Genomic DNA, 22531 nt, shown 5'->3' with positions numbered 1-22531 from the left:
GGGGGACGGATGATTTACATAAGAATAGAAGTTTCGGGCTGGACTCAAGGAGGGGCCTAGTGCCAGTGGGGAGACATCCTGAGCAGCTATGCAGAGCCTGAGTAATCGAGCTGCCTTGTCACAGCAGCTGGCCGCTGACCAAGCCCTGGGCGGAGCAATGACTAACTGAGCCTCCTCTGGGAGGGAGGAGACAGTTAAAATCTTGTGGCAGCTGTAATCACCGAGGCATGGTTCTCCTGTCTGACTTGGGCTGCACAGAGCCTGGGCTAAGGGGCAGAGGAAGGACGGCTTAGGCGGCGGAGACTTCCAGATGGCTGAGTTGGATCTGATGGCTCCGGGGCCACTGCCCGGGGTCACTGCTCACTCTCTGGTCACTCTCAGCCCAGACCTTGGGTCAGCCAACCCGGCAGAAGAAGAGGACATGGGCTCCCTGGGGAGTCCCCATGGGGAGGCTGAGGGACAGGGCAGCAGCTCTGCATCGCACGGGGGTCCTGGTGTCGAGGGGGAGGGGGAGATCCTGTGTGACTTCTGCCTTGGGGCCAGCAGGGTGAGGGCAGTGAAGTCCTGCCTGACCTGCATGGTGAATTACTGTGAGGAGCACCTGCGGCCACACCAGGAGAACAGCAAACTGCACAGCCACCAGCTGACGGAGCCGGTGAAGGAGCGGGATCTGCGCACCTGTCCTGCCCACCACAGCCCGCTGGTCGCCTTCTGCCACCACGATCAGCAGTGCATCTGCCAGGAGTGTGGCCAGAGTGAGCACAGGGGCCACCCCTCAGTTTCCCTGGATGCTGCCCGCAGGGACAAAGAGGTGAGTGCTGGGGTCCATCTGGGAGATGGAGATGAGGAGACGATGAGCCCAAGGAGAGGCCGGGCCACCACTGCTCCTGGGGCTGCCTCTTTCACTTCAGGGCTCTGAGTTCACCTGAAAAAGAGTTTAGCCGTAGCACCTGGCTGTTGGTCCAGCATAAATATCTGTTGCACTTGGTTCTGGAAACTAAAGAAGGTCACTCTGTCCCCATCTGGGTCCACTGTCCCTATTCTCCTTCTACCTTGGTCTGTGTCTCCTCAGGCCTGCTAGTTTCCTGCTATTTCTTACCCACCTTTCAGGAATTGATATGTGTTTGGGTGTGGCGTGCAGAAGTTGTGGGACTTAGGATGGTGGGTTTTCCCTCCAGCTGGATCTGGGTGTCAATTAATAAAATGTAAGCCTTAGCAGAAATTCAAGAGTAAAGAATCTAACCCTTCCCCTAATTTCTCTTTTTGTCTTTACCCCAAAACAAAAGATCAGTAGAAAGTGCTCCTCTAAAGTTACTGAGAGTGAAATCCAAGAGCTTGAAAAGTGCTAAGATAGCATAGAATTGGAAACTTACATTCAGATACGACCTCAAGGACGGTTTACCTCAGGGAAAATAAATGTTCCTCATCAGATATCGGGTCAGGAGAGACTGAGAAAGACCATGCTCATAGCCTGTAATTTTATTCCCATCAGATAAGGGAAACTATTTCTAGAACAACTAGCTTTTCTTTGCCCGAAAGCTGAGAGCCTAGAGAATTTCTTGGGAATGGACTTAGCTGCTTTATCTGCTTTCTTTCTCACACCTTGACTTTCCAGGAGCACTCTGTTTCTCAGTAGGGAAATGCAGTTGGCTTTTGCCCCACATTCCTTATATTCATACTCCTGGCAGCCCCGTGTCTGCACTGCGTGTGGCCGCAGGCCCTTGGCAACTTCTTGGCCCTGTCGTCCTGGGCAGCAAAGGAAAGAGGTGTCTGGGAAGGGCAGTTTACTTGCCAGGGTCTTTCTTCCACGCCCTTTTTTAGGCATACATTTTATCCAGTGTTAGTGAGAATTGTTCTGGAAAGCTGTGTGTTCCAGATGTCAATGACTCAACGTTTCCAGCTCTAAAACCCACTTGTTAACTGTTTCCAGTGTTTCCTGTGTCAGGGAATGTCCTGGGAATGTCAGGAGAGCAGTTCCTACTCAATTCCCTACTCTCATAACCACAGAGGGGCTCCATATTGACAGATAGACAGATCAAAGAAAAAGCTCCATGCAGTGGAAGAAGTTAGTCTTTCTTGAGCATTGCCACGTGCTAAATGCTTAGCATGGATTTTCCCATCCAGCCCTCAAATAACTCTGTGAAGTGGCTACTCTTTTTATCTCCACCACATTTGTCCAAACTCATCCAGATGACTAAGTGATGCGGTAAGGAACTGGAGCTTCTGGAAAGCTACCCTACTGAAGGAACACAAGGGAAGGACCCCAAGATCACGATATTTTCACCTTGCTTTTTTTGCACCAAAACCCTGCCACATGTATAATAGACATATTAAGACAAAGTGTACTGCTTTTCCTTTTGGGCATAATATCTGAATTTCATTATAACTGACTGGTCAAGTGATGCATATCTATGCTGAAAAACGGTCTCCACCAAATACCGCAACAGATTATGCCAGGGAGAGGTCTCCTTCCCATCCCGGATCCCCCGTCTTCCTCCTGAGAGACAAACAGCACCACCTACACTTCCTTCTGTTTCCTTTCAGAGACGTTCTATGCGTGTAGCAGCACAGATACAATATGAGTTTTAAACGTAGTGTAAATGGATGTATTACAGAGACTTAGGGGAACTGTATTTCTGAGCAGGAAAGCCCGTGTAGAGCATGTTCTGAAGCCCAAGGTCAGACGTCCTGGGAGGGAGCTGTGTGAGGTGAAGTAGGGACAAGGGGGTCAGGGGCTCTGGGGCAGGTTGTGGTGCTGGAAAGCAATCATGGTTATAGGTACAATGCACCAGCCCCATACCCCAGATTTTTCGTGATGGCCCCCGTTCACAAGCTCTGCTTTCTGGTCTGCATGAGAGAGCTCTTGTCCTTTCCATCCTGTGTCCTTGTTTTCGGCTCAGAGAGCAAATTTACTCTGTAAATGCAGCCACACTCTAGGTGGCTCTGCCAAAGCTTAGGAGCCTAAAAGGTTTCTTGCAAGGAGCCCGAAGAGACCAGCCCAGAAGACATAGTACTTGAAGAGGCTGAAACAGCCACCAGGATTATTCTGAAAGTTTTATGAGACACGTTAAGGCTCCAGAAGCTCACTATTGCCTTCAGCCAGCCCAAGCCTGCTGGAGTCATTTGCTGAAGGTCACTTTGGGTCGTGTTAAGGACTAATTACTCAGGCAGGCGTGTTGTGCATAGGAAACTGCAAATGGCAGGTCAGCCATGAGGACAAGAGCAGTCAGGATCCTGCATTGGGTCCGCAGAGCAGCCGATCGCTCAGTTAACCCATGAGCCTTTTTGGCAGCTCCCGTGGTCTCTAGCTGTGCCAGTGGGCAAAAACTCTGTTTGGGTTTTGGGAGTTCTGGGTGTTCTTTGATTATTTGTTCTACTCTACTGGGCTTCCAGAGCCTGGCTCTTCCTAACGGGGACCTCGGCACTTCCCTTTGCTCCAGGCCAACTTCCTGAGACCCCCTTCATTTTTAAGAGCAGAAGAGCAGCTGGTCTTAACTCCCCTTGCCTTCTCTGAATCTCAAACTTGCTGTCGTGGAAACGAGACCACGTGCGTGCATGCCTGTGTAGGTTGTAAAATTGGTACTCCTGTGACTGCTTCCTGTTTGTTCTGATCCACAAAGTGTACGTGGTTCTTTTCTGTTCTTCCTCAAGTTATCACGCGTTATTGAGTGCTTCTCTTGGGCTAAATGTGAGGCTACACTGTCTGTCCTCGGGCAGCGTGCACTCGAATCAGGAGTCCAGGTGTGTCCCATAGCTCCTTGGAGGGCCAGAGGGCCCAGGCATGTCCCATAGCTCCCTGGAGGGCCAGAGGGCCCAGGCAGTGCAACTGCAGCATGTTCCAAGGAGGGAGCGGTCACTGGAAGTGAGGGCAGGGTGCCATGTTTGAAGGAGGGAGGATGTGAGCTGGGCCCTTTCTTAGATCCTGAAGTCCTTTACTGACAGGTCATTACATTCAACTTCAGCATTGGTTCCAGGAGGCTCAGGACTGGGTGCTGTCCCTGGACGTAATTTCCATGTAGAGCAGGAGCCAGGTTTCTGAGAGCCACAAGTGTCCATGCTTCTCTGGGGAGCTGCTAATAGCATTGTTCATAGCCCATTTGCTGGTAGCCAAAAGGCAGATGATTTGAGGCCACTCAGGAAAAGAATTTCCTCTAGAGGTTCTGAGGAATGCCTTGGGCTCAGTGTTATATAACTTGTTTTTCTTAAACACTCTAGCAGGCTGCATGTCTTTCAAGAGCAGGGAGGGTGTCTTATTTGACTGGACTGGTATATGGTGGGTTCTCACCAGTTGACTGAGGAATGAAGTCAGGGGCCAGGTGGAACCCTGCTGCTACCACGCTCTAGAAGGGCCAACAGCGCGTGGTTGGAAATACAGAGGAACTGACACTATCTGGAATGTTCTTCTCTCTTCTCACTCCCTCTGCTATTCCTATTTGCATCTCTAACCCGACCTTTGGCCACCAAGCTCTGGTGCCACCTTTGCCCTGTAGATAGAAGCAAGAACAATTGTGTTAACATTTTCTTGTGGCCTTGCAGCAGAGGAGACACTAAATCATCTGACTAAGATTATACAGCCAGCAAGTGGCAGGTCTTAGGACTCCAAATATTGTGCCCTTTACACGACATTCGTCATTATCCTGCGGAAGTAGGTTGGATCTCTGTGCCCTGCAGTGTAGGGCTGTCTACACATGTTGACACCACTGTCCTGCTTTTGTGTAGGGCCCACCCTGACCTGAGACATGTGTATGGATGACATCTTGGGAAACCTTGGAGCCAGAGTCTGAGGCACCGTGTTATTTTCTAGTAACAACAATATCTGGAGATACTGGTCTCCCAAAGTGGCCCCACCTTTTTGGTAATTGGGAGTGCGTTCCCTTGGGGTGACTCACTTGAAGAGAGGTCCCCATTAGGTACTTCAGAGTCCTTTTCTCCTTTTATGGCAGTGTGCAGACTTCGGAGTAAAGCCCCCTCGCCGGATGCTCTCGGGTGTCTCCCTATGGCTCTGGATCATGCTGGGGTCAACTGCTTTAATACATTCTCATGTCCATGCCTGTTGCTAGGGTGTGTTCAGTTGTCTCTTCCACCGCCTTTGAACAAGTGGCTCGTGTTTCCCCCCTCGCCTGGAACAGGTCACTGTATAAGCCTGTTAGATAGATCAGGATTCCATAATTGCCAGATCCTCAGCCCCTCCCACTCTCCCTCCTCACTCCTGGGCCTCAGGTCTCAGGTCTCAGTCGTAGGAGGTCCCTGGGGCTCCCTCAGCCCCAAGTCAGTGCCCTACAGCCTGGGCAAATGTTACCTGCCTTCTGCAGATTGAGGCAAATGCCCTGCCTGCCTCGGTTTCCCTCACTGGGAGTCCCGGAAGTGCCCCAGGCTTCCGTGGGAGAAAGGAGAGACACTGCATTCGTGTTCTCTGAGTTCTGTTAGGGCATAATGATTCATGGCTTCCACTGCAGACATAACCTATTAAAAGCAGTGAAAACTATTTTTTTTTTTTTTCTGTCTCATGCCCTTGTGGAAGTAGGAAAGTGACAGGGCCTTTGAAGTTTGCCAAGGCTTAGGTTTTATGCCTCAGCACACTTCTTGGCAGAAAGCGCTCAAGGAGCCCCAGGAACGAGAGTGAAGCGGGGCCGTGGGGTCAAAGCAGGCAAACCTGAGGTTCTCAGGCCAGCACTTGCCTCTGCTGGGAGGGTTCACTCTGCCTGCCTCCAGGAGAGAGTAAGAGCATGTGATGGAAAGTGGCCGTGGCAGCAATAATAATAATAAGAAGAACAGTGATGGCAACACTGACACTGATGGAGCACTCACGATGAGCCAGCTACTGTACAAAGTTCTTGTTAACACACTCCATCTCCTTCGACCCTCACAATAACCCTATGAATTAGGCACTATAGTTATCCCCATTTCACAGGTGAAGGAACGGAGGAGTCTGGAGACGTTGAGTAGATTTTTCCGAAGTCTCAGCTGCTAAGCAGACAAACTGGAATCCCCGTCACCAGCTCCAAGCCTGTACTCCTTGTTAGGCTATTCTGGGGTTGGACTGCCTGGGCTCACCTCCACTGAGGGAGTGTGTGACCATGGCTAGGTGGCTCCATTTTATCATCTGTAAAATGGAGATAATGATATTTTCCTAATATGGGGGTGGCCAGGGTGATATGAAGTAATCCATATAAATGCTTGAAATGATGACCAACACAGCACAATGTACGTGCTCACCACATTTTAGCTGATCTGTGCTGAGAGCAGCCCCAGGAGGAGGCTGGCACACGGCTGACCCTTTGCGCCTCCACTTAGGGTGCTCTAGGCTGGTTTCTGAGAGCAGCTTCCGAGGTCAAACTTCCCTTCCGTGGCAGAAGGGCAGATAGTGCCATTGCTCTTGGGGACCTCATGTGTGCACTGGGCTCCTTCCTCCTTAATGCTGTCCTTTCCTCTTCCTAGGCTGAGCTTCGGCGCACCCAGTTAGACCTGGAGCGGAAGCTGGAGCTGAATGAAAATGCCATCGCCAGGCTCCAAGCCAACCAGAAATCTGTTTTGGTAAGGCTGTTCTGGGTCACGTGTGAGGCTTCAGCACACCTGGCTGCTCCTGCAGGCTCAGCCAGGCCCATCCAGGGCTGTGGGATGGGGGCTGCAGGCCCAGCCTCCATATCCATGGGCTTCTTGGGGTATCTCAGCAAATGAGCATTGTAGGTACAGATATGATCAGCTATGCCATGGGGTAGCCTCACCTTGCTGTCGGAATTTGCTATGAAATTAGTTTAAGTTTCAAAATTGACAAGTGATTTACTTTTTAATAGTACAGAGTAGAAGCAAGTCTGGTCCTGTAATAACAGCATTCTTATCCTTGCATTTGCATGTGCTCTTTTGACCTGGACAAAAGGATGCGTGGAGGAGTGACGGGGTGTTTAGCTAGAGCTCCAGGAAGTATGCATAATCTTGGCTTCTTCCAACCTGAGAGGATGTTCTACATGTGAATTTCACCAGTCCTATGTCCTGGCAGCCAGAGAAGAGAGTTGAGACTTGCTGGATTAGTGGATGGTACTTGAGAACACCAATGGTGTGCCAAGCTGCTTAGTTTTAGTCTGTCTGGTTTATGGCCACTTTCCACATAAACTCTAAGTAGACCCAAATGGTTTCACAAATGCTTCTGATTAGTGGCAAGCCAATAACCACCACGCAGAAGAGAACACAAAACACCTACCCTATGGCGGTGGGTCAGCAGCATCATTTTTGCATACCAAGAATGATTCCATCCATCCACCCACCCATCCATCCATATCTAATACGTGTATCCATTTCAACTTAATTTCCTGCTCCTCAGTGTTTACAACTAATTAGCTGCTGAAGGATGAACACCTCTTTTCTACCCACATAATCTTATGAAAAGAAGAAAAATAATTGTCCCTTGAAAGCTTATAAACCTACAGAGAGTGTTGACTTCCAGGCTCAAGATAACTGGGAGAAGCACGTGGAGCATCTTGTCTTTTTCCAGATCTTTAATTTTCAGACACTTTGATCCCTACTCAGTTCGTCTCGTGATTGCATGGTAACTGGGGAAGGTAGTCATCACAATGGCCACCATATACAAGGGACCTGAAGACACAGAGAGAGATGACAAGACTTATCTGGGTCCTTAGATTGATGGAACAGGACAACCCGGGATTGTTGCGTTGACAGACATGTGCACCATCCGTCACCTCTTTAGACCATTAATTTTGGTGACTTTAATATCTTTGTGGCCTGTCCTTTCTGTATTTTTATTTGTCATCATTTGGGCAATAAATGATATCCTTCATACATTTCATTTATATGCAAGGAAAAAGTGTTTCTCCATAAGAAGGTCTGGGAATGAGAGGCCACCTATGAAAGCAGAAGAGTCAATCCAGCAACATCATTTGAGGCCTCCTTTCCACTACCCTCCCTCTGGAGGCCTCAGTTCTGGAGGGGAGTTTGGACCTGAAGTTTGTCTGTAGACTCTCGCCTTTCAGCCTCATGGCATTCTGCTTCCATGAAGAACCTACATGTCATAATTATAGAGAGCAAATGGACTCCAGTCCTTTCCCACAACACCCTCACACTGGTTCCCATGCCTCGTCCTGCTCCTGCTTTCTGGCAGTGATCGGGAGTGGGCAGTGGGTACCCGGTGACCCCATGGCTCATGGAGCCTGGCCACCTGGAGCCTCACCGGGCAGGGGAGGGTGGGTTAGTGAGGGAGCTAGAATGTGTTACTTAGGTCAGAACCTGGCTAAAACACCAACAGCAATACTTCCCCCAAATTCAGTTATAAGCAAAACTGACCTGTCTCCTGAGACATTTCTCAATCTTGACTTCTTTGCAATATTGAAATATAATTTGACATTTAGATTTAAATCCAGCTATGATTAATTTTCTCAGAATTCACAGAATTTACAGTATAAGAAGGCAACACTTGTCAGTTGACTCAGAAGTTGCTAGGAAGACTTGCCATCTTTCTCTTTTGGTCGCCTGCTCAGCAGCATCCTGTGTATTTAGTCCATCGTGGCTGGAGGTGGTGCTCCTTGACCAGTACCTGCAGTGACCAGGGGCTAACTGTCCCTTCTGTGGTCCTGGAAGGGCTTCAGTTTAAAGGGCTGAGCTGGAAGTTCTTGCTCGGTGACCCCCACAGTGGTGCAAGCTCCGCTGAACCACCCTGCTTGTCCTAATGAGTTTGCCAGTGTCCACAGCCAGAGGTCTGGCTGTGCCTGATGCACCGCCATGCGGCCGCCACGGGCATCCCCACACCCCCCCACCCCCCGCCCCGCCCACTGAGTGGCCCTGGAGAAGGGTGATTAAAGGAGCAGGCTCTGGAGGCAGACTGTCTGGGTTCAAGCCTTCACTGTGTCATCTTGGCAAATCACTTAATTTGGCAGTGCCTTGGTGTCCTTATCTAAGAAATGGGGACCATAGCAGTACCTACATTTTAAGGGTTGCTATGAGGGAATCTGTGTGAAGTGCTCGGAACAGTGCCTGCACATGATAAGTACTTACTAAGTGTTGGCCATTGTTATATTACTATTTTATTAAATTAAAAAAATGTGACCAGACAGGCAACAAGACCCCAGGAGGAACAGAAAACAGTCCCTGGAGGGGCTGCTTAGAGAGCTCTCAGAGGGGATGGGCATGGTTGGGGACAATGGGGAGACTGAGGCAGGCAGAGAATGGGCTCTGGGCCGTGCAGTGGGGGAGAAGGGAGAATGAACAAAGGAAATTGTATCCAAGACCATTCTGTGAAGTTTAACAACGTAATGAGTGTCTGCACAACGAGATGAAACCGGACGCCGTCAGAGGGAGCTGTTGGCACCAATACTTAAGAACCCCTGAAGAGAAGAAGAAACCATCTACATCTTGGACTGATGTCAATATGCTCTCAACTGAAGACATTTATAAAGCCTGTTCACCCTGTGAAACGATAGAGTCCACATGTGCAAGTGCTTTCATGCAAATCCTTGATATTGAGCCCACAGATTTAGTTTTCTGTTTTATTTGACTGTTCTGCACAGGTAGGTTCATCCTGCTGCTCGGGTGCTGAGGGCACCTGCACCAACCCAAACACTTGCTGCCTGCAGGAGACACCGTAAGCTCAGAGGTGCTTTCGGCCCCAATGGACTCAGTGGGCAGTTTAACCGGACATAATGAAATGCTGAAAAAGCTATTTCATCCTACTGATTTGTACAAAGAAGCTGAATTATTAATTTACCACAAGAAATACAACTATCAAATATACAGAATACGTGCATTGTCCTGGTAGGAAAACTGATTTCAGAAATTTGTACAGCTGCTCCAGACTGTCAGAGCTGGAAGGGGTCTCAGAGATCACAAAATTCACTCTCTCCTCAGATGGACCAGGCGCTAAGTGAATGACTGATAAATAAATACTTACACCCTGGAGAGTAAATCCTTTTTTCCAGGAACTCAGGGTTCATATGAGAACAAAAGCTTCCTTTTAAAATAGAAAATTGCTCCCTAATTTATGGGTTTCTCAGGTTTACATTTTTGTGTGTCGAGCTTTGATAAAGTTGGATGTCTCGGTAACGGGTTCTTCGCTGCCCCCCACCAGGTGTCAGTGTCAGAGGTGAAGGTGGTGGTCGAGGAGCAGTTTGGGGAACTCCTTGCGGCCATGAGGAAGGCCCAGGCTGACGTGATGCTCTTCTTGGAGGAGAAGGAGCAAGCTGCTCTGAGCCAGGCCAACGGCATCAAGACCCACCTGGAGTACAGGAGTGCAGAGATGGGGAAGAGCAAGCAGGAGCTGGAGAGGATTGCTGACATCAGCAACACTGTCCTGTTCCTGGAGGTACCGGAGGAGGGAGGGGGCGGGAGAGGGTGTGTGGGGGAGTTTTGGGGTTGGGGGGGTGGAGGCAGAGGTGTCCACAGGACTAACGCCAGGGAGCACCCTCACTTTGCTAGGCCTGTGGCAGATGTGGGAATGGAAGTGTTCTTTGATAAATGGGGTGCGTAGGGAGCTGTGGGGACAGAGAGGAGCAGGTCTGGATTCATAGGAGCACAGCAGTGCAGGATGGGTAGGGAAGACTTCCCAGAAAGGGAGGCTGGAACCACGTCGTGGAAGATGAGAAATGTTCAAGGAGAAGTTTAGTCCAGGAGAGGGAACAGCATGTGCGCAGGCAGAGAGGTTTGAGAAAGCATGGCTGATTTGGGGAACTGAGGCACCTTCACAAGGATGGGGTGAGGGATGCTGGGCGCATAGTGATGGGAGATGAGGCTGGGCCAGGCAGGCAACTGGCTGTGAGAGAAGTTCTTCATCATGAAGTCACAGAAGCCAGTGGAGGACTTCAGGTGGAGAGTGATGAGATCAGATCAGTGTGCTTTATACACCCCTCCAACAGCGTACGGAGGCTTGCCTGGCGGAGGGGAGACTGGAGACCTGCTGCCTTGCTGAGAGGGCTGCGTGTGCAGGGGTGACTGAGGGGGGTCCAGCAGGGGAGATGGGAATTTTCATTACGATGTGCCATCAGGCATTAAGCCACAGGCCATGAGAGCTGGACCCGAGAACATGAAATCTTGTGGGGAAGGCACACTGGGTTGGGCATAAATTCTGTCATCTGTCACTAAATAGTTGTGTAGTTTTTAGCAAGTTGCTTAACCTCTCTGGGTCTCAAATTCCTCATTTATCAAACAATCAGGTCAGAGTAAGTAATTTCAAAGCTCATTCAGATCTATATTCCTAAATACAAATAATTTTTCTTGGTTGCATTTTTGAAAAAAATTCCTTTCTAGTTGCAACAAACATAAATGTTTACTGTGGGGCAAAAAAGCTTGGAAAATACAGAAAAATAGAATGGGAAATAATCACCCCTACTGCCACCACCCAGAGACAACCGTAGTCCACCTTGTGAGGAGTGGGCGAAAGAGGAGGAGAGGATGAGGAGACAGGAAGACAAAAATACGGACAGCATGTCTCTCTCTCCATCAGTTCCTTTGCTTTTCAACATCAAAACAGGAAGAAAATATGAATAAAAATTTGGCTTTCCATGTCATGAGTTTCCCCAAAGAGTATATAAATTTCTCTCTATTTTTGTTTCTCCTTTTATAACTTTAACATTAAAACTTTAATCTGTATAAAATATATTTTAGTTTAAGATAACATTTATTTTGGTTAAAGATAATTTCTTTCTCCCCAAATCATTAGCTAGCTGAAATGACAACGCCCATCCTTTTTCCCTCCACTGGTTTAAAATGCTGCTTTTATCATGTATGGTACTAAATCTACATATGGCATTAAAAAATGTTTATCTAGCTTTCTTTCTACGAACTCTCTGGTTTGGGCTTTTCTTCTCTTTCACTGATCTATCTAATCATTTTGCTGCAACTGTTTTCCTCACTAAGATTCCCTCTCTACCCAGCCTGCTCTCTAATGCTTCAGCTGCGCTAGGATTTTGATAACGTGTTCCATCTGAAAGCAGCCTTTCCCGATCACCACGTGGCTTTGAAGTGTAAGGGACTTATTGTGATCATCTATGTGAAGACACTTTTCAAACTCTGAAGCACACTATGAGAATTAGAGAAAAGTGTGTATTGGATGGAACCGATAAGGAAAAGGCGGCGCTCCTGCCTGAGGACTTGTTTGTGGATCTTCTGGGTGCTGTACCAGGTCCTCCATTCCCTATGGTGGCTTGTGTTTAAATTATTAAAAAAAAGTCCTGAGGGAATGACTGTAGCAGGAATGTCACCTCTGTTTGGGCTGTTGGCATAAAATGTGTTTTTGTTCTTTGGTTCCCAGTCTGGGCTGTGTATTCGAACATGGCCATCTAGTATCTCTTGATTTTTAAAAGCCCACTTTCCCAGTTTAAAAAATAAATAGTTTCTCTGTTGTTAGACTCTGAGCTGGATACTCACATTACCACCTTTCTCTGTGAAGTGCACATCACCACTGATGAGGATTATTTTAGGCTGGTTACTTTTAAAACTGCAGATGAGAAGGAGGCTCTGAGGAGTGGAATTCGCTTGCCCTTTGATGAGAGACATTGGAATTTGTGAAGGAAGTCTCCATCTGTGGGGGGTGTCTCCCTCTTTGCACCAGGAGGAAGGTGGGATGGCCTTATCTCTGGGAACTCTTAATAGGGAAGGCAAGGACTTAAGTTGTTTACTGTCTGGCAACCTCATGTAATTGACCCCCCCCCCCCCCAACATCCTCCTTTGTCTTTAGCTGAAGATAATATTTAAGCGGTGGCTTCTGCCATTTACTTAATCCGGTTTGATTCTTATCTAAAAGTTATAGGACCACCCAATAACCAGACCCTACCGGCACTGATACCATTTTAACAACTTTGTTTTACATATTCTTTCCTTTGTCTTGCAAAGAGATAACTCACATACCTATGCCTTAAATTTAGCCCTACCCTCAACCCATGTTTGCAGCAGCAGCGGCAGCAGCAGCTGCTCCTGCCCGTGGGTCCTGTCCCCACGCAGCAGCTCTGACTGCCCATGGGTCCTGTCCCCATGCTATTCCACACTATTCTCTGAATAAAAGAGCACTGCTGCCAGACCTTGAGAGTCCAAGAAATCTTTCTTTCGACTCTTTGGCTCACTGACCCTGCATCAACCATCAACCCCTTTTACAGACGCAGAATGTGACATAATGAGGAGGGCAGCCCAGTTTAAGAAATACAGAAACCAAGGCAACAAGTTCTGCTGTTTCCTTTCGTGCAGGAGTACTGCAAGTTCAAGAACACCGAGGACAGCGCCTTCCCTAGTGTTTACATAAGACTCAAGGATAAGCTCTCGGGCATCCGCAGGGTCATCACAGACTCCACTGCGCACTTAGTCCAGTTGCTGCAGAACTACAAGGAAAAGCTCCAGGAGTTTGCCAAGGAAGGTGAGGAGCTTTCTGGGCTGTGGAATGTGGTATCTCAGAGTGAGTGATGGGGAAGGAGAGAGAGCCAGGGGAGGGAGGGTGAAATCAGGGGAGAGTCTCATTTTCAAAGCTATGCTTTGGCTAGACCACGTTGCTAATGGGTGCATCTCGATGATGTTATTTTACGATTGAGACCCACAGAAGCTGAGTTAGTTACCTTGTGCAATTGGTTGGTATTTCTATGACTAGTTTCTGAGGTTGCTAATGCCTATACTTTTGAGTGAAATTCAAGTCAGTCTGGGATCTCTTTCCAGCATATTTTCCTTCATCCAGGAGGCAGTGAGGTCCTTCGAGCATGGTTCTCTGAGAAGTGACTAGGCTCCAGCCCCAGCTTCCCCCAGGGAGCCCAAGGAAGAGGGGCTGGGAAGTTCTGCTTCTTCAGTTCCCCTGACCTCCTGGACAGATGTGCATTCACAACTCTTTGATTTTCTAGAGGAGTATGACATCGGAACTCAAGTGTCTGCCATTGTCGAGCGAAAATATCGGACCTCAAAGCCGGAGCCCAGCACCAGGCAACAGTTCCTTCAGTGTAAGTTGTGAAGCACTCCCCTTCCCCAGGTGTTGGCGTCAGTGTAATGCTTTGCTGAAGTAAGAACTCCATCTCTCACGTAAGTTTCAGGTTCTAGCAACCTCGAGTCTATCCCTAAAGGCCACATTTTTAAATTTTAATTTTTTTGCTTTCTAACTTTTCATTTTGTAACAATTTCAAACTTACAGAAACTTTGCAAAAACAGAACAAAGATTCCCATATACCTTTCATTCAGTGTCTCCTAACACATTACATAACTACAGCACATTGATCAAAACCAGGAAATGAACGTTGCTACAATTCTATGAACTAATCTACAGAATTTACTCAAGTGTCACCAAGTCTTCCAACCAATCTCCTTTTTCTGGCCCAAAGTCTGATCTGGGATCACAGAGTTTCCATGTCTCCTTAGTCTCCAATCTGGGTCCAGGCCCTTAGTCTTTCTTTGTCCTTCGTGACCTTCCTGACTTTTGAGGATCCTGGCTAGCCACCAAATGGTTCCCTTTTAAGTCTGACTTGGCTAGAATTGCATAACCCATTGTCCTGTCCTTAAGCGGTATTGTTCTGGTCTGTTAGCATTTTAAAAACACTATTTCCAATCAACACATCATTACGGTTAACGAGCGGGTGGGGTTCCATCTCCTAGTAGGGAAGGACTATGGCTGTGTAGTCACGGCTCATTTTTCTGACATTTTTGGAACATGTCATTGAACCCTGCTTCTGCTTGTTTTCTGGGGGTAACCAGTGGCTAACTCCTGGACCCCCTTTTCTCCTGTTGTTTTGTGGAGCCTCAGGTTCTGATGATTATCTCCTGTTCTTGCCACAACCCCTACTTCTTCCCAGGACCTCTTGGCTTCCACACAATTTCTTTTATTTATTCTTTCCTGCTTCCTGACAGAAGTACATCTCTATTTTCCAAACAGATATAATTAGTACAAGAAGCCAAACACCTTTTATTCTTAACATTAAAATAAAAATGAAACATATCCTATGATAACGTCGACTGAAATAAAGAGTCTAGGTGACATTAGTGAACGAGTTTTCTCAATAATCAGCTTGAGGAGTTCGAACCCTGGGAAAACAGTCACGCAGAGCGCTCTGATGGAACTGCTCCGAGGGGTGTGAGGTTAAGTGCAGATGATATCTCTTTCAAAAACAGGGTATGTGCAGAGAAGAGGACCAGAGAAAAACCTTACAACTAGATTTAAAAAAGAGAGAGAGAGAGTACATCTGGGCTTTTCTCTAGGTGACACATTGAAGGTAACGTAAACAAGAATTCCTTGGTTGTGCATCAAACAAGTTCCGAGATGCTGACGTCCTCTGTGTTCTCTATGTGTGGAGGGGGCAAGGACCAGGGTCCCTCATTATTCCCTCAATCTCTAAGAAGTGCAGCTGGGAAACGGGAGAGCGAGGTGCCCTCTGTCTCTGCTGCTGTGGATCTGTCCAGCTGCCGTCCTCGGTCGTGAGGTGTGGGGCTGCAAGGACGCTTGACACAGGCTGAAGATGGCCTGCGCGGCTGCTCCACAGGACAGCGTGGATTCTATTGTACTGACTTAAAGCCTGTGCAGTCTGCTTGTTAGACTCGCCTGTTAGACCAGGGAGAGGGGTCCCAAAAATCTGTCCACAATCATCTATCCTCTTTTGCATTACAAATGTCTTTTTTCACACACTATATTAACTTTTTCTCTTTGAATATTGTTATAAACTTTTAGCCTTTTCTACACTCAGATTGTTTCACTGGTCAAAGTTCTGCGGCTCAAATTGCCTGCTTGACCAGTGGAAGCCACTTGTAAGCTAGCCTCTTTCTCCTTTAAGCATTGACATTCTGGCCTTGACACTCTTAAAAGTATCATTGCTTTCTGGCACTAGCAGAATGCTCCAGGACCATTCTGGTTCTCTTGTCCCGAGACATAGTATCACCTGTCCTCCTAGGTGTCCTGGGTCCCCTTAGATGAGAAGAATCCTATTGTTCAACATCTGGATGCTGAGGATTCCCGAGGACTTGGCGGTGGCTGCGGCGCCGCTGCTGCTCTTGGGGCCACTTTTAGTAATGGAGCCGCAGTCTGTCTGCCCTGATGGTCCTCAGTTCACACTCATTTTTCCTTTGAACTATTGTAAGCTTGTTTTCTTCTAGGATGTGGTTTCATTGACTAGTAAGAATTTCTCTTACCAAAAGAGTTTGGAAAAGTCTGGGTTAGAATAAGATACTTTTTAAATTTAATGGATCTTTAAATAGCCTTTAATATGCTAATTCATTTGGCAAGTGTATACTGATCATCTCCTCTGAGCTAGAACTCCGGAATAGAGTCCTACATAAAATGTGGAACTTACAGACTGGAAGGAGGACAGGCGTGAAACAAACACACAACTAAATAGATTACCACGGTGGTGAGTCCCATGAAGGTTAGGAAGCCACGTGCTCTGAGAGGCAGTGATGGGAAGGCATCTGATTCAGATTGGGCAGCTGTGGAGGGCCTCTCTGAAGACATGGACTCAGCCACAACCGGAAAGATCGGTGGGAATGACCCAGACTCAGATTAGGGTCACGATCATGTTGCGGAGTGTGTCTGTGCTGAAGTCCTGAAGTGGGTCTGAGGTCAGAGTGGCTGGAGTGTGGCGACCAAAGGGGAGAGGATAGGAGACGAGGCTGGAGACACAGGCAAGGCCAGTCATGCAGGCAGTTCAGGTCGGAGTGAGGGGTCACTGCTTTATCGTACGAGCAAGGGGCACCATTGTAGGGCTTTAAGCTGAGGCGACATGATTCACCTTAGCCCACACCTTGAAACAAGCACTGTGGCTCTGTCGTGGAGAAGGTATGGAAGGGGGGCAAGGAGAAACACAACCAGGGAGGAGCCTATTGCACTAGTCTGGGCGAGATTTGGTGGTGGCTTAGATGAAGCAGTGGGCCAGAGAGAAGCAGGTGGATCTACTGGGCTTGCTGCTGCCTTTGTGTGTGTGTGGGACAAGTCAGGTGGGGAGGATGAGGGCAAAGAAGTGTCAAAAATAATGTTAGTGTGCCTTGAACAACTGGGTGCATGGAGGTGCTAATAATCTCTTGACTGGGAAGAGAATACGTGTGGGGACTGTTTGAGAGTTCAACATGCTAAATATACGTCCAATAAAAAAAGGAAAAACCAATGAATGAATCAAATGTGGATATATTAGTGCCTATTTCCCCGAGCCCTCGCCAACACTAGGTACAATAGCGTTTCAGTACGTATTTGTTGAATGAATGAATGAATGAATGAATGAGTGAATAAATGGATTTTAGTTCTCAATTCAGTTCAGCAAATAATACATTAATGCCAAGCAATTTGATCTTCAGAAAGGAGGAAAGTGGAGTGACTTGTTAAAAGGAGTGTGAGACCGTTCAAAATGTATGTGTCTGGGTTTCCCCACCAACCAATTCTCTGCGACACTGGTTGGGTGTCCTACAGTGCAACTCACTCTGACACTACCTGGAGACAGCGTCAGATCCCACAGGTTAAGGGCTCAGTCCCACAAGACCGCCCGTTACTTCAGATGCCATTCACAAGTAGTGGGTCCCCAGATCACCCACAACTTCTGTCCAATTTGGCTACAAATTGGAGGTTCCCGTGATCCCCTCCTCAGGTTCAATTAATTTGCTAGATCGGCTCACAGAACTCAGGGAAACACTTAGGTTTACTAGTTTATTTCTTTATTACTTTTTATTTTTATTTATTTATTTTTGAGGAAGATTACCCCTGAGCTAACAGCTGCTGCCAATCCTCCTCTTTTTGCTGGGGAAGACTGGCCCTGAGATAACATTCATGCCCATCTTCCTCTACTTGATATGTGGGATGCCTACCACAGCATGGCTTGCCAAGTGGTGCCATGTCCGCACCCAGGATCTGAACCGGTGAACCCTGGGCCACTGAAGCGGAACGTGTGCACTTAACCGCTGCGCCACCAGGCCAGCCCCTAGGTTTACTAGTTTGTTAAAGGATATGATAAAGGATACAGATGAATAGCCAGATGAAGAGAAACACAGGGTGAAGTCTGAGAGGGTCCCGAGCACAGGAGCTTCTGTCCCCATGGAGTTGGGGTGTGCCGTCCTCCTGGTGTACATGTGTTCACCTGCCTAGAAGCTCTCCGGACCCCCTACTACTGGGATTTTTACGGAGGCTTCATCGCATGGGCATGACCAATCATTAACTTCATTTTCAGCCTTTCTAACTTCTCAAGAGAATAGAGAGTGGGACTGAAAATTCCAAGCTTCTCATCATGGCTTGGTCTTTCTGGTGACCAGTGCCCATTCAGGAGTCATCCGGGAGACTCCCCCGCCCCCCCGAGTCACCTCATTAGAACAAAAGACACTCCTATCCCCAGGAAATTTCAAGGGTTTTCAGGAGCCCTGTGTCGGAAACTGGGGGACAGAGATGAAACATTAGAACAAAGATGCTCCTAGTGCTCTTATCACTTAGGAAATTCCAAGAGTTTTAGGAGCTCTGTGCCGGGAACTGGGGGCAGAGACCAAATATATATTTCTTATTATAAATCACAATGTCACACTTGTGTTCTCTGTTTTCTGGTTTTCACCCACCTCTTTCCCAGGCTAACAGTGGCCTGGGTAAACAGAGAACAGGAGATGGATGTTTTCTCACACTTTGGAGGGTGGCCAGGTTTGAAGTGTTCTGTCTGAATCAGATGTTTGTTCATAACCCGCTCTTCCTGCCTTCTGTATCTCCTCAGATGCGTGTGACATCGTGTTCGACCCCGACACAGCACACAGGTACCTCCGGCTGCAGGAGGACAATCGCAAGGTCACCAACACCACGCCCTGGGAGCACCCCTACCCGGACCTCCCCAGCAGGTTCGTGTACTGGCGGCAGGTGCTGTCCCAACAGAGCCTGTACCTGCACAGGTACTATTTTGAGGTAGAGATCTCCGGGGCAGGCACCTACATTGGTCTGACCTACAAAGGCATTGACCGGAAAGGGGAGGAGCGCAACAGTTGCATTTCTGGGAACAACTTCTCCTGGAGCCTCCACTGGAATGGGAAGGAGTTCACTGCCTGGCACAGTGACACGGAGACCCCGCTCAAAGCCGGCCCTTTCCGGAGGCTGGGGGTCTACGTCGACTTCCCGGGAGGGATCCTCTCCTTCTATGGTGTAGAGCCTGATGCCATGACTCTGGTTCACAAGTTTGACTGCAAGTTTTCGGAGCCGGTCTACCCTGCCTTCTGGCTTTCCAAGAAGGAAAACTCCATCTGGATTGTGGATCTGGGAGAGGAACGTGAGAAGCCAGCGCCAACTTCAGCGGAGGCTGCTCCCTAGACTCCAGGATCTGTATCTGAGACTTTTGCTAACCACAAAGATGGGGCAGCAACTTGGATTTTAACAGCAACTTGGAGGCAGAAATCTCTGCCAGTGGTGGGTGGCTTAGAAATCGTATGGGTCCCCGAGTGAGGAGAAGTGTCTTCAGCTTCTCCCTGTTGCCCCATGCTGCACTGTTCTCCATATATTTGTAGTAATCCTCAGGCGCCTGAGTCTCTTTCATCATCTTTGAGTGATATTCTGCTGTTCGGTAACCAGGAATCTTCAGAGCGATCAGAAAGATTTCAGAGAAATCATAATAAATTCCTAACTGATTGTGCATTTCCTTTGTCCCGGACACTGATCTGAGGGCTTCCCGTGCATTGACTCAACCCTCACAGAGGCCCTGTTGGGTAGATGCTCTTATCATCTCCATTTTGCAGATGGGAAAATAGTGGTCTGGGGGGTTAGTTAGCTTGCTCAAAGCCATTGTGGTGACATGGTGAGTGAGTGGCAGAGCTGGGAGTCAAACCTGGGCAGGCTGACGCCGGGATTTTAAGACCACACCGTGCTGCCTTCCTCATTAGATCATGGGTGTTGTGTGTAAGGGAAGAAACTACACGGTGAACTACATGGCCTGGAAAGTGAGTGTCTTAAACACTCAGTCTCTTTGTATCCCCACATCTGACTGGCCCATGCAGCTGTGCAGCGGCAGAGAGCTCACTCCCTCACACAGCAGCTCCTCCTGTGTTTGGACAGTGAGGATTATAAGAAATGTCTTAACAGAGTCCAAGTCTCAGTCCCTGTGACCTGTGGGGAGGGGTCTCGTTTCTCTCTTCTGAAGTCACGTGGACTTGTCTAATTTCTCATTCAAAGGACAGTTCTTCAAATATTTGAATGCAGTTCTCACACACGTCCTCCTGGGATGTATTCTTGTTTCCACACTCTGTTTCCCACTTTCCTTCATGGTTTCCAGACCTTCCACTCCCCTGATCATTTCATCCTTCTCTCGGCAGATGTGCTGAGATTAATGGTGAATATTCATCAAGCCGTTAGGTAAATGATAAGCATATTTAAATGGGTTTCTGGGGACATAACCTGAAGCCCTGTCAGGCCGCACCAGAAAAATAACTCTGGGTCTTTTCCTGTGACCTGTGTCAAGGCAAGTCTCTTCCTCTTTGACCAGTCTGATGGGCCTGTCTCGAGAGTACTTCAGCATTACTCGTCTTGTGTCCAGAGGCTGTGCCTTTTATTTGTATGAGGACTTATACAGTGTAAGATTTGCATTTTTAATTGAATTTTTTACTTTTTAATTTTGTAATTTGAATTTCATTGAATTTATTTTTTATTTGAATTTTTAATTTCATCACATCATTGCTGCTTGCTGAGAACGTTTTGACTCATGATTCCACATCCAATATATTTGCTCTCCTTCCTAGCCTAGTGTCACCTACAGAATTGGTAACCTTTTCTTCTTACGTCTTAACCTTGTTAAGACGTATCATGATTAGGGTAGGGCCAAATATAGACTCTCTCAGCTCTCCGTCAATACCCTTTGGGTTTAGTTACTCTCTAAGTTGCGCATCTGTAGAACTGTGCAATAATGTAGCCCACCTCTTCCCCTTTTCCACTGGATGTAATGAAGGACTGTTCAGTGGCAGAGATCAAGATATGTTACGTCTGCTTTTCCTTGCTCTGCCTGTCTAACAATCCTCTCGAAAGAGAAACTGAGGTCAGCTTGGCCTGCCTGATTTTTATCGAACCCTTGTGGGTCATTGGTGCTTGTTACTTTCTTTTCTAAATGCTCCCAAAATATCTGATAAACCATTTTAGAATTCTGTTGTGGATGAACACCAAGTTGACTAGTCTGTTGTTTCTAGAATCTACCTTATTTTTCTTTTAAAAATCAAGACAGTTCTGTCTGCCCTCATCCTTTACTGTTCTCCCTAATTTCTTGGAGGTTACTGCCTGGACTGGAGTCTCGTTGGTAATTGTGGCAGTGCCGTGAGACGAAATTTGTTTATGCCGGAATACTTGACTCATGTACAAGGAACCCTTACCTGTCTTGAACTTCATTTCCTTGTCCGCCCTTTTTGTCCACTTGTTTTCAGTTTCAAGACCTTCCTTCTTGATAGAAAAGATCAGAGCAAAATTGAGAGTAGGGAATGTTTGCTTTCTTTCTGTCATTGCCTCAAGTGCTAGGCACATCTTTTTTACTTTTTCTTGGTCTAAAAACTGAAAATTGCCTAAAACAAACAAATAAAGAAATTAAACAAACAAAAAAAGAACAAAGGCTTATTTTATATTCTCTGTCATTTCCCCCAAGCTGTGTGTGTCACTCTCCTGTATTTACCCACTTCTATTTCCTCTCCCATTGTGCAGACTCATTTTGAAAAAAAAAAAAATCTGAACTCATCCAGAGCTCTTCTTGGTGCCGGACTGTTTTTTTCTATTACTAGACCATTTGTGACTGTAGAGTCAGAGTGTAATTTTAGCCATGACATAATTTATTCTTGTCTCAATTTTTTGAAGTCCCAGGGCATATGGCAATGTCCTCTAGGAATCCTATGAATTCTGAGTCAATTCCCACATTCTCCTGGGATCAGTGTTGAAGTGATGAGGTGTGAGTACTGGCACAGTCACGGGGCCCTTACGTCTTCAACCTGGTTCAGCATGTTTTTGGAATGACTGTCCTCAAATCAAATCGATTCAATGTATGTGACATTTATAACGTGCGAGCCACTGTGCTAGGTACTAAGATAGAGTCACCCGGAAGATAACAAGCTGCGTCTCTTGATCACAGAATGCTCATTTAAATTGAAAATTGTTCGTACGTGAAGAGCTAAATAGGAATCTACTATTCAAGAGGATAACAGATGAGGTAGTATACGAAATGCATTCCTCGTTTCCATGTCCCGGTGCCCTGCTTCTAATTTAACATTTTCTCAGGTCATCTTCAGTGACTGCAGTGTCATTGACCGACCTACTCCCTGATTGCTTCTCGTCTCTACAACCCGCTGCTGCCATTCCAGGGGCTCCCACACCAGTCCCATTGGCCTCAGACAGAGGCCGGAAGGAAAGGCAGTGCCTACACTTCCTGTTTCTCCGAGTTCCCTGGGATTTGGCACTGAGTCCCCTCCCTCCACACCCGTGATGAGAACGGGGAGCAGATGGCCTTCGCAGGGAGGGTCCCTGTGCCATGTGGGGTACACGTGCAGGGCAGCCACTGTGTACGGCTCAGGAGAGTGACTGGCCGGCCAGGCTTTGCTGGGATATGCGTAGTCTTTATCTCTATTTCTGGTTTGCTCTGTCGTCTTGTCGAGAAAATATCACCATGTCCTG

The 22531-nt window shown here is 47.5% G+C and overlaps 1 protein-coding gene across 1 annotated transcript; it reads left to right on the top strand.

Annotated features, from left to right (window-relative positions):
- Window positions 1-18: 18 nt before the first annotated feature.
- Window positions 19-19531, top strand: TRIM16 (tripartite motif containing 16). Its single transcript, XM_008540724.2, has 6 exons — window positions 19-811; window positions 6439-6534; window positions 10073-10306; window positions 13180-13345; window positions 13818-13913; window positions 18627-19531. The coding sequence occupies exons 1-6, from the start codon at window positions 311-313 to the stop codon at window positions 19208-19210; spliced, it is 1677 nt and encodes a 558-aa protein (XP_008538946.1). The 5' UTR covers window positions 19-310; the 3' UTR covers window positions 19211-19531.
- Window positions 19532-22531: the final 3000 nt, after the last annotated feature.

The sequence above is a fragment of the Equus przewalskii genome, chromosome 10 (assembly GCF_037783145.1).
Source record: "Equus przewalskii isolate Varuska chromosome 10, EquPr2, whole genome shotgun sequence".
NCBI lineage: Eukaryota > Metazoa > Chordata > Mammalia > Perissodactyla > Equidae > Equus > Equus przewalskii.
This window is presented reverse-complemented; position numbering and strand designations above follow the sequence as displayed.